The sequence below is a fragment of the Brachycentrus maculatus genome, unplaced genomic scaffold, assembly GCF_059751285.1.
Source record: "Brachycentrus maculatus isolate JH-2025_06_01 unplaced genomic scaffold, ASM5975128v1 h1tg000261l, whole genome shotgun sequence".
NCBI classification, from domain to species: domain Eukaryota; kingdom Metazoa; phylum Arthropoda; class Insecta; order Trichoptera; family Brachycentridae; genus Brachycentrus; species Brachycentrus maculatus.
Genome location: NW_028281012.1, coordinates 2741640 through 2753728, shown reverse-complemented (window position 1 = coordinate 2753728; position 12089 = coordinate 2741640). Strand labels below are relative to the sequence as shown.

Here is a 12089-nt window from a genome sequence, read left to right as displayed (position 1 = left end):
AAACGTTAACTTTGAAATATTTCAACAAAAAAATGTTTCTGGTTTCTTTACAAATTTAATTATCTCACCAAAATAACAAAAAAAATGTTTGGGTGCATAAGTTATTATTAACTAAATATATACCCAAATACAAAAGTCGGTAACAGTGATTCATCACTCGAAATGGTAATTTTATACAATAAGAAGTATTAAAATATCATTTTTACTACCCAAAGTCATAAAGTTATAAAAATGTATATTTTTTAATAAAATATTATGTTGGGACTAAAATACAAGTAAATAATATTTTTTACCAAATCTGACTGAATATACGTCACAGTTTTTGACCGCACTAAGTACTTACTTTTGTTTATTATGGTTGATGTTTTTTTTTAGTTCTCTATGATCAATATTCACAAACAATCTATGGAATCATCTGCCAGCGAGATCTGACAGCTGGCATCGTAATTTTAATGCCAATTTGGTTAGGTACAGGGTCGAAAATCGCGACTTATTCATTGCAATTTCAACAAACAATGACGTCTCATGCCGAAATTGATGACGAGCTTTCTAAAGTAAATAATTTCATTTATCTTAATTTGAATAAATACAAGTTTCATTGAAAACTTCGTCGACTACCTATCCCGTAAAGTAGTTAATATAAATGTTAATAGTTGTTATGCTTCCTTTAAGACTCTTATTTGATGTTGGATTAAACTGAAAAAGAGTTTTCTTTGCTTTGTTATTTGGGCGCTTATAATACTTTTATTGATTTTGGTTTGTAGGCGGCGTTAGTCCGAGAATTAGAAGAAGCTAGGATCAGAGAATGCCAAATGGAGAAGACGGTTCGTTGGTGGACTGCTTGTACTGCTGGTTGGAGACAAAAGTGGAGCAAGGTAAAATGAAACATTCACATGCTATTACTCATTGCTTATTTCATCTCGGCATTATAACAAGATAACTAATCTTGTACAGGAACCATGCCAATAATCCCCCATTTTAATCATCGATTGGGCATTCACATGCCATCCAGAAAAAAATGTTATACTACAAGGCCTTACCCATGCACTTACGTGCGTAACATCACACGGTAAAATCAATAATGTCATCATCATCTTCTAAAGGCAGCGCCTTGTTGTGTCAGCCACTTGTCTCTGTCAGTCGCCATCCTCTTGAGCTGCGAATAGGAGGAGACGTCCATGAGCCGCTTCAAATCCTGGAAGTATGAAGTTCTTGGGCGGCCTCTTGTTCGTTTTCCCAAGATTCTTCCTTCGAAGATGTTGCTAAGAAAGGTGCTATGTCTAATTGAGTGCCCTATTAGCTTGGCCTTCCTCTTCAAAATATGATTTATGAGCTCTCTTCTTTCTTTTACGTCCTGCAACACCTTTTCGTTGGACTTCCTTACGACCCATGATGTCTTGGTCATCTTCCTCCAAACCCACATCTCAAATGCTTCAAGCCGGTCTTTTTCGTACTTTTGGATGGTCCAGGTTTCACACCCATACAACAAAACACTCCAAACAAAAGCCTTTATGAATCCTTTTCTTACTTCAATTTTTAAATGTTTGTTTGATAGGAGGCTGTACTTTTTCATAAAAGTTTGCTTGGCTAGCGTTATCCTCTTTTTTATGTCTAGGGTACATTTATTGTTATATGTTAGCGTGCTACCCAGATAACAGAATTGATCCAACTGTTGAATTACTCTATTTCCGAGAAGTATTGTTGGATGGAGGTCAGATTGCTCTTTTTCAACGATCATTGATTTTGTTTTGGCGGCATTAATTTTCAAATGGAACTTATCCAGAGCATTAGAGAGAGTGTTTAACATGTGGTTCATGTCACTCTCGTCCTCTGCTATCAGGGCGATGTCATCAGCGAATCTTATACAATGTATTTGTTGACCGTTTATTTTTACTCCATTTGTTTTTTCCTTCAACTCTTCAATGGCCTCCTCTATGAACAAATTGAATAGATAGGGTGACAGCGGACAACCCTGTCTCACACCTTTTCTTATCTTGGCTTCTTTTGAGGAACCATTAATATCTATGAGAGTGGATTGGTCCTTGTACAATTTGAGGATGGTTCTTCTGTCCTTCCAATCAATTCCTCTTTTCTTCATGACTTTAAACAATCAATAATGTATAGGAAACAAATTTAAACCACACTTTCCTGAGATTAAGGTTGCCATTAGTGGGAAACCATTACCCTTACTGTTTCGGAGGATCTCATTTTAGTTGCACACAAGTCGTCGTCCAGGGTGGTTGTGCCGCTACGCTAGCTATGGTGTTATTTACGATTATTTTCTATTTTTAAGGTACTAACCAGAGCTAACATTACAAAATTGTTACATTTCAACTTCAATTATGGTCAATAAAAGTACCATTTAGGAATATTTACGTTTTTCCCGTTTTTAAATCACATTTTCATATGGTGTACAAAATATAGGGTGTCCGGTGGCAAAATTAGGATTTTAAATTTAAATAAAAAATGGATTGCAAATGATAAACATTTATTTCAATAACTATTACAAAGAAGAAAAGTGCAGATTTGTTTTCTTAAAAAATATTTTGTCTAAATGTAGACCGTTACGACAGACATACTCTTGGAATCTGGCCTCAGTATTCCGTACCACTCGCTAGAGAAGTGACGTCGGGATGCCGTTAACTTCACAAATGATATTTTTTTTTAGTGCAGATATTGTCATGGGGTTGGTTTCGTACACTTTAATTTTGAGTTACCCCCATAGTACAAAGTCAAAAGAAGTGAGATCTGGTGACCTGGGTAGCCAGGGGATGTCACCGAAACGGCTTATCAATTTTTTAGGGAACAAATCACGAAGATCGCCATTGTCTCTCTAGAAGTGTGACGGGTAGCTCTATCTTGCTGCAATCATGTGTGTGAGGTGGAACTTCTTCAATAGTTTTTGGAAGCCCTAGGGTAGCTGCTCTCTTGCGCACGAGTTGACACAGACTATCACGCAACGGGTTGGATGTTTTGATTTGTTCTGGACGTCGTGCTGGGCCCCGGCCGTGGACCGTTTGCAAAGTAAAGTGTACAAAACTGACCCCACGACCATCTCTGCACTAAAAAAAAAATATCAATCTTGAAGTACATGGCATCTCGACGTCTACTTCTCTAGCGAGCGGCACGGAATACTGAGGCCAGATTCTAAGAGTGTGTCCGATGAGACGGTCTACATTTAGACTAAATTATTTTTCAGAAATAAAGTCTGCAATTCTTTTCTGTAAAACACTTATTTAAAAAAATGTATATCTTTTGCAGTTTATTTTTTATTGAAATTTTAAATTCGAATTTTCCCACCGGACACCTGATATATATCACCGGTGCACGTGGAAGTTTTTAGCAACCTAAGAGAAGGGTGAAACAAAAAAGGTCCCGGAACTCACTTCATGTCGAGCGTTTTACTTAAAAAATATCATTTAAATATTCATTACAATACCATAGTTTATCATTTTGACGAACAATATGAATATGTTTACAACATTTTGAGTGTGTCCAAATACTTGTTCACAAAATCTGGATTATCTCCAATTACAGGAGTTATTTTCATATTATTTTTTGACATCTCATCAAAGATGAAGAAGAATATGGAGGTCTGGGCATTTACGGGGCTTACGACCGTCATAGGCTGGTTTAAGTGATCACTTTACACACATGTAACATTCACCAATTCTACCCATTATTGACAACCACACTACTCAAATTCTTGAAAGTTCTTTATATATGAACCAATTTAGAAACCTTGTTCATAAATCACTAGAACTTCACTAGAGACATCTATTGGTGAGATGTAAAGAAGCTTTTTATTAAGCAGAAACTCTTATATTAGTATGTGAGATCCGAATCAATATGAAAATAACTCCGAAAAATAATATGAAAATAACTCCTGTAATTGGAGATAATCCAGATTTTGTGAACAAGTATTTGGACACACTCAAAATGTTGTAAATAAATTATCTGGTCAAATTATAAGCTTAATAATAAAAATGAAAATGGTATTTTCTGGCGTTTCTCATACTAATATAAGAGTTTCTGCTTAATAAAAAGCTTCTTTACATCTCACCAATAGATGTCTCTAGTGAAGTTCTAGTGATTTATGAACAAGGTTTCTAAATTGGTTCATATATAAAGAACTTTCAAGAATTTGAGTAGTGTGGTTGTCAATAATGGGTAGAATTGGTGAATGTTACACGTGTGTAAAGTGATCACTTAAACCAGCCTATGACGGTCGTAAGCCCCGTAAATGCCCAGACCTCCATATTCTTCTTCATCTGTGATGAGATGTCAAAAAATAATAATATGAATATGCATTGTAATTACGCAAGCGCAAACATTGTTTTGTCGATTTGATTTGGAAATTTAAAAAATATATATCCGTGGAAAAAGGTGCTAGAACGCCGTTCCACCGCGTTACATGAAAATAAAAAGCCTTGGAAATAGATAACAAATCGTAGTGGAGTGGGTTTGAACCGGCAAACTCTGACTCAAGAGTCCGCAACACTAACCACGGGACCACAACCCGATACAAAAATAATAATAATGTTAAGTTCACCGATCCAATAAAAAATGTCCTCTTCTTCAATTCCACTTGTATTTATAGTTTTCCTTAATCTCAGTAAATTGCGATTAAATTTCAATATGTTACGCATACCTTATTGATTTTACTGTCTGATTTTACATTAGTGTGTTGACTAAGACCCGGTACAAGCAACGATGGCTTTAAGAAAAAGAAGTATTGAAATTTGTAATATTTATCTAGACATTTTATCTTATAAATCACTTTTTTTACTGTATTACTTACTGTGAGTGATTGTGATAGATTGCAATCCATAAATGAATTGATCACGGGTTTAGTTTTATTCAATCACATTATTTTCCAGGTGCGCCATGAAAGGGATTCTTACAAGAGACAGGCAAATTCTGCAAACGCTCAACTCAATAGTATTTTGAATGACATCAAACAAATTTTAACAAAACCTATAAATGACGAAAATGCTGCTTTTATTACTTCTAAATTTGAAAATATTTTGCATAGAAACCGTCCGAAAGATGCGCAACCATCTCCTGATCCTGTCTATGGTGAGTACAGTGCGGCTAAAATCATTGCTACATACATGGGAAATAAAATATAGTATGTACTCTTAATTTAAAAGGGAAAATCGAGAATAGCAGCAATGTTAATTGTACACAAGCCAGTGATTTTTTGAGGTCATGAATAATTTAAAATCTCATGTGTAATTATTCTATCTTTATTAATTTCTATCCTTTATTATATTCTGAGGATTCTCTTTGTTCACAAACTGTTCTTTCTTCTTTCAGAAGAAAGTAACAAACCTCACGAAGAAGAAGAAATGGATATGCGTACAGGAAACGAATTAACAGTTGCCGATCATAAATTGTAAGTTATTTTAATTACCAAAATCATTAAAATGCAAATTAAATGACAAATTATCAATCTATCTAATTAATTATATTAACAATATAACCATCTCTATCTCTCTCTTGCTTAAATACATAACATACATTGTATTTTACAAAAAAGTTGGAATTCTCAAAAATATATTCATATTTGTAGTACATATACCGTCATTGTGAATACCTGCCCATATCTTTTGTTCTTTAGACCAGCAAGTGCATTAGTCGTCAAGTTGGCAAAACTGTGCGGCGCGCTGTCATAGTCTGTGGGCGCGATGTGTACTCAAGTTTTCAGACAAGATTATCAATACTTTTTTTAATCATGAGTACTACTTTGGTTTGTGAAACGTACAATTTGAAATGAAAAACCTGTATCTGAAGACTAAAGGATTAAATGACTTCATAATAAAATATTATTTTTGTAGGAAATCTCAACATGCATCAAAGGGAGAAAGAAGTTTCACTGACGAGGACTTGACTATGAATAAAGACAATGGCAAAAGGTTACATCTTTTTTATGCTAGTTAAGGGCCATTTTTTTGCTTGTTTATTTTATAAAATTAAAGAAATCATGTCCAAATCAGAAGTATTACGTTTTATATTTAACTTTTACTCGGTAATTGCTCCTATTTATTTTCATCTTGTGACACATGTTTCAAAGCATTCAACACCATTATCAAATTTCAATAATTGATTCGGCATTTACTTTGCGGTAACATGTATCCATTTTTAATTAATGTTTTACTTGGTCAATACCATTATCAAACACTATGTTTGTGTTACGTGTCACAATACATTTACATAAATAGTGGTATGAACCAAGTAAAAGTTAAACATAATGTGGATAAATATTACCACAATGGGAACCAAGTATTATATCTATGAAATGTATCAGTGAAATGTAAAAATAAGGAAAAATATCTATTTAAATGAAACATTGTGATTTACATGTATTTAATAATTATTATGTAATCTAATTACAGCTCAGATTCCCAAGGATCTTCGAAAAAGACACATAATTTAAGTGGAGAACAAGAAAAAAATGAATCGCTTTTAGAAATTTTGTCAGACGAGGTTAGTTAACCCTTCGAACCGATAACAGAATATTTACTTAGAAGGTAAATTTATTATTTTTACATTATAAACTACGTATAATACCCATGTATTTCATTTTAGTTGGAAAACATAGCAACCGAAAAGAAGAAATTTCAGAAGGATGTCGATTATCTTAAATCTAAGAAAATTATTCTTAAACAAGAGTTACGCATCTCACAATTGGAGCTTGATACTTTAAAGGTGAATTTAAAAAATTATAAAACTCTTCTTGCTAACATGTCGACGGCCCCTACGTAAAGTGCTCTATCTGCAAATTTCTTACTTTACAGGAGAGAGCTTAGAAGATTTTTTCAACAATTTTTTTTTTTATTAATTAACGGTTTTATCTGAAATTCTAAACTAGTATTAAACATTTAAGAACACGATAAAATAATGTATTAAATCGTTTTAAAACTTTATGCTTTGTCAAAATTAAGTAGTTAGCATTTTAGTACTTCAGTTCATTTCGAAAATTCGAGAGCATCTTATATGCTTGAAAACTAGGCGTAATTTATTTTATATATTTTTTTGTTTGTTTATATTTGTAGATAACGGTCAGTTGATAACATACACCAAATATCTTAAAACTGACAAAAATGTAGTTAGAGCACTTTACGTAAGGCACGTCGATATGTACTATGTAAATTGTTGCACTCTGCAGAAGGATTTTTTCAGACTTGCCTTGATGTTTTGTAGTATTTTTTGGATTCATTAAATCAAGTGATATAAATTTGATTATTTTTATTTATAATAGCTTAACTGCATACTTTTCATCAAAGGTTATTTATTTTTAATCAATTCAAATAAGTTCAAAAATGTATGTATATGCGAATGAGTTCTTGTAAATTAAACGGTAAATATCAAGGGTATAATTTTTAATATTTTTTTTTTTTTCATAGTATCATAGATTAATAAAAAAATGCAGTTTAAATTAATTTGTGGAGGAAATTCTTTAACGAGGTAACTTTGAAATTTGCATTTTTGAGATAGCACTAAAAATATTTCTGGTCTGTATATGCATCGAAGCTTGTTTTTATTTTAATTTGTAAACTGATTTATCAAACTACTCGCAATCCTTAGTTTAAATTTCCGACCAAAGCTGATTACATAATTGTGGTAATTACCCTGTTAATTCTAACATTAGAAAACTAGTAGCGAGTTTTAGTAATCTTGTACCATCAGTATTGCTAGGTAATGGGTATTTCATAAAAATTAAATTGTGTTGTGAGAACAATATACTGCTTCTACTACTGACTTACATCTGCACTTGATGGTACAAAGGGCACTACATCAAATTGATGTAATCTTGATTTCATTATTTATTATATGAATGCAAGGTGATCAGTCCTGAGCTTCAGGTACTAGTCCAGGGTAATATTGAATTAATATTAGATTGAAAAAAAAAACACTTTTTACTTCACATTGATTTTGACCTCCCTGGGAATAAAAAAAACCTCCAGCATAAAAGCCATATATGCTAGCCACTACACTATGAAGCCGGATGTATAATAATACAGTGTAACAAAGATAATTGTAAAAAAAAAACTTTTTAAAAACTGTGAAGAATGCTGTAGGTGTCACGTCACTTCAAGTCCTATTTTTTAAAAATCTTTCAACATTAGGATTATAAGTACAAATGTAATTGTCTTCAAGGGCTAATTTTGTTCGGACGGCATGATTCATCCATATCCTCCAAGAGATTAAGACATGACTGAACACTAAGCTAATTCATAGTTAACTAATTCCCATCAATTATGTAATAATAGTGTGAAAACCTTTAAGATAATGCTACAAGGATTGTGTAATTTTTTTATTTCTTTGTTTCAGGAACAACTTGCTTCGTTCAGAGACGCTTCCAGATTAGTTGAGGTTAAACCCAAAAAAAACTTTCATATCCACAACTTGTTTTTTTAAAATTAAATAGTTCAGTTCAACTTGAGCGGTATAAAGTACAAATTGGAATGAAATTTCTAAATATTTCATAGAATTTATTTGTATATTGCCTAAAAATATTATTTGCACTTAATTTTAGTATACTTAATTTAAATCTTATTTTATATTTTCAGCCTTCAAGTCCGGATCTAGACAAGGATAGACTTATAATAGAAAACTCAACACTTCGCTCGCAAATAAGAGATTTGTGCTATGAGATTTGTATAGCCCAAGGTGAATTTTGCTTTATATCTTTCGTATGTTTCTTTATCGTGGCGTATATTCAATTTCAGTGTTACATCTTTATTTTTACACTATAACAACTCATAAAGTAACATTTTAAATAAACAGCTTTGATGTTTTCTCTCTTTACTATATACGAGAATCTGTGCAATGTTATTTTAAACCTGTGGATGTTCAAAATACATAAAAATAATTTAATTTTTATGTATGTTAATGTCCGATAAGCTTTTTAACTCTGGCGACTTTTAATATTTTGGCGATGATTGCGAAATACAATTGTGATTTATTTTTTAAATCATTATTTTTATTTCCTATTCAATGATAGTAATACGATGTTGATTTATATTAGTTTGATTCAGAATATACTGGACATTTCTCTATATTGCTAATCAAACTATATTTAGGTTATTTCCGCATGCTGGCGTTTGATACCTGAAATGACTTTGTTTGTCAAGCTGACACTTTGACAGCAGAGGTAACTGAAGAGGCTGCATCTAAAGAGTTCTAGTTCCATACTTTTTTATGTATTTTTTTTATTGAATTATTCAGGCTAAGGAATTTTTCACAAAAATAGCCATATAACTAAAAATATCAGGTTATATTATTTCTTTATTTAAAAAGTTTATATAATTTAAAAGTTGTCCAGTTAAAAAAAAAACAGAAGAAATAAAAAATGTCAAAAAAAAACTTAACCTAATATAAAAAATAAAATTAGTGTAACTATCTTCTTCTTCTTCTTCTTCATCTTGTTGTACGCCTTGTGGCCTGTTTTTAAGGATTAGCCTCCTGTGATGTCGATTCCCAGCTATTGACCCATCTCTTTGGTGGTGTGCCCGGGAGTCATATACCATGGGGTTGGCCGTACAGTTTGGTCATTTATCTAAGAATTTTTTGGAGAGCTCAGTTAGGTTATTTGTCTTAACGCAAACCAGTGTAAACGCGCGGGCAGAGCTAGTGTTAAAAAAAACAATGTCTTATATAAACTTATTTTGACGCAGCCTTTTTGATTACCATATTTGATGGGCAAAGCGACTTCGGTTGTCAGTAAGCAGAAACAACCGATGTACAATTTGATTAGTATATATATAGCTCACTACTTTAAAAAACGTCATAAATAAAAAATTGACAATTTTCAGTTGTGCATGTTTTCGGCTTACCTAAAAAATGTACTATATCCCAGCAAAAGCGGCATATTTTTAACTTAATATTTACCCGCTACAGGGCAGAAAGTGTTGTTTTTGCATTTTGAAGAAATGGTATTGTTTAATTATTTTTTTAAATAAACTTAATATTTTTCAAATGGAGAAAAAACCTTCAGGCTTTACCTAAAAAGATCTGTTGTATAGTAAAAAGTTCAATAAGTGGCTAGTAATTTATTTTTAATATATTGTATTATATTTTTAAACTTTAAAAACGTTCTCCTAAAAAATCAAGTGTTTTTATTTATGACGTTCTTGAAAGGAGTGAGCGATATGGCAAGAAACACAGTATTTACTTTTCTGGACTATTGCAATATTATGTAATTAGATTTTCTTGCGTTTTCTGGTTTCAATCAACTGTCATACTATGGTTAATATATCTGAAATTCTTATCTTATTTCAGAGGAGATTGACAAAGTGTCAGAACAAATCATTCAATTAAAAGAAAAGAATGAAGAGTTTTTGGAGCACAAGATGACATGTGTAAAAGAAATTGAAAGATTAAATTTGAGGTGAGACTTGCTCTTTATACCACTTAACAGTTGAATTTTGGAGAGAAAAATTCATCGCTGCACGAAATCCTCACCAACAAGTCATAACAAGACTGTCCAAGTCATACTTGAAATAGACTGGGAATTGTTTAAACTGATCACCATTCACAATTATCATCAATCAATCCAGATATCGTGTTTTGGAATATTTTACAGACCAATTTGAATAAAATAGTTTTGAAAATAAATGTAAAAATTTAATTTTTATCAGGTAACTTTGTTGAAAAATTTGATAATTGATTTTGTATTGGCTTTCATCTTTTTTTTCCACCCTTTCTATTTCGTTGCATTCAAATTTATATAGAAAAAAATCATAGCACAATGTTTTAAAAACGAGTGAACATTGTTGTTACTATTTTTCAGCAATAAGTATGCCAAAATCGCGATTTTTATAAATATGTAAAAATGGGATTGCGTCATCATGGGTGGCTTAAAATTGGGATAAATTCTATAAAGCTGAAACAAAAATATAACTATATGCAAACCGTAAAATAGCAAATATAAAAATGAGGAATGTTAAAATAACATTTTACTGTAACGCCTTTGTGTATGATTAAAAATGGTGGCATAAACTGAAATCGGTTCTGTATTGTTGTAAATGTTATTTTTAAAAGATATTTTTTTGAAAATACTGCTATAAGTTATCTCACCCTTACGGTTTTTCTTTTTCTTTTTGTTCAGTTTAATCTTATTTTTTAATGGAAATCTAATTATTTTTTTCATTGCAGATTGAAATTATGTGGATTTTACAATGAACCTGTTAATAGTGAACGACTCTAACGAATATCATCAATTTTTGTAATATCGTAGATTGTAAACTATTTTCTTTAAATTATGTATTTTTTTTTGTAAATTATTCATATGTATTGTGTATATCCAATACTAGTGGCATTTACCAATGAAGTCTTAAAAAAAGTAGATATATGTAATGTATTATTAGGTTTAAAATTTTTATTCCGATTGACCTATGTTTTATGCAAATCTGTGTACATAAAAAATAGTAAGATATAAAAAGACAATGAAACGTTATACGAGTTTAGTTAACCCGGCGCCGTTGTGGCGACTATGCAGAACACGAGCGTTGTGGCCGGGTGTATTATACCCATATGGAGATTTCACATACGAAATGAATTTTATGAGCTTATTAATACAAGTTATTATGTACCTTGGCAACATTAATATAATTTATGAAAATGTAACAGTTTTATTCAATAAAATGTAATTATAATAATCAAACATAAAAATAAAAATATTAACTTTCTCCCATAAAGCAACTTTTGAGGAATATAAATTTGTAACTTCTATCCTAACAAATAATTTTACGATTATTGACAAAAAAAAATTCAAGTCAATTAAAAAGAAAGTCATTAATAAAGGTTCAGGTTTATTTGGAATGCATTGATGAAGTGAAAATTTTTCGTGAAATGCTCATTACACGCGTGTAACTCTCACAACAGACACAGTGATATTGATTAGATCAGTTAACACGGTCATGGAGGTCAACGACTCAGCTACTATAAGCATCAAACCATAGCTTATCGTTGTTTTAAAATTGTCAAAATTTTATAATACCCGGCCACACGGCACCGGGTTAAATGAAACAAGAAACAGTCTCCAAAATGGATAAGCTGTTTAGAGCGAATGTATAGTAAAA

The 12089-nt window shown here is 31.6% G+C and overlaps 1 protein-coding gene across 1 annotated transcript; it reads left to right on the top strand.

The window, feature by feature from the left end:
* Positions 1-394: 394 nt before the first annotated feature.
* On the top strand, positions 395-11449 carry LOC148305841 (uncharacterized). Its single transcript, XM_088266100.1, has 11 exons — positions 395-554; positions 765-875; positions 4881-5079; positions 5320-5398; positions 5841-5918; positions 6399-6489; positions 6592-6711; positions 8338-8379; positions 8577-8676; positions 10288-10396; positions 11164-11449. Exons 1-11 carry the CDS (start codon positions 453-455, stop codon positions 11213-11215), a joined length of 1083 nt encoding a protein of 360 aa, XP_088122226.1. The 5' UTR covers positions 395-452; the 3' UTR covers positions 11216-11449.
* Positions 11450-12089: the final 640 nt, after the last annotated feature.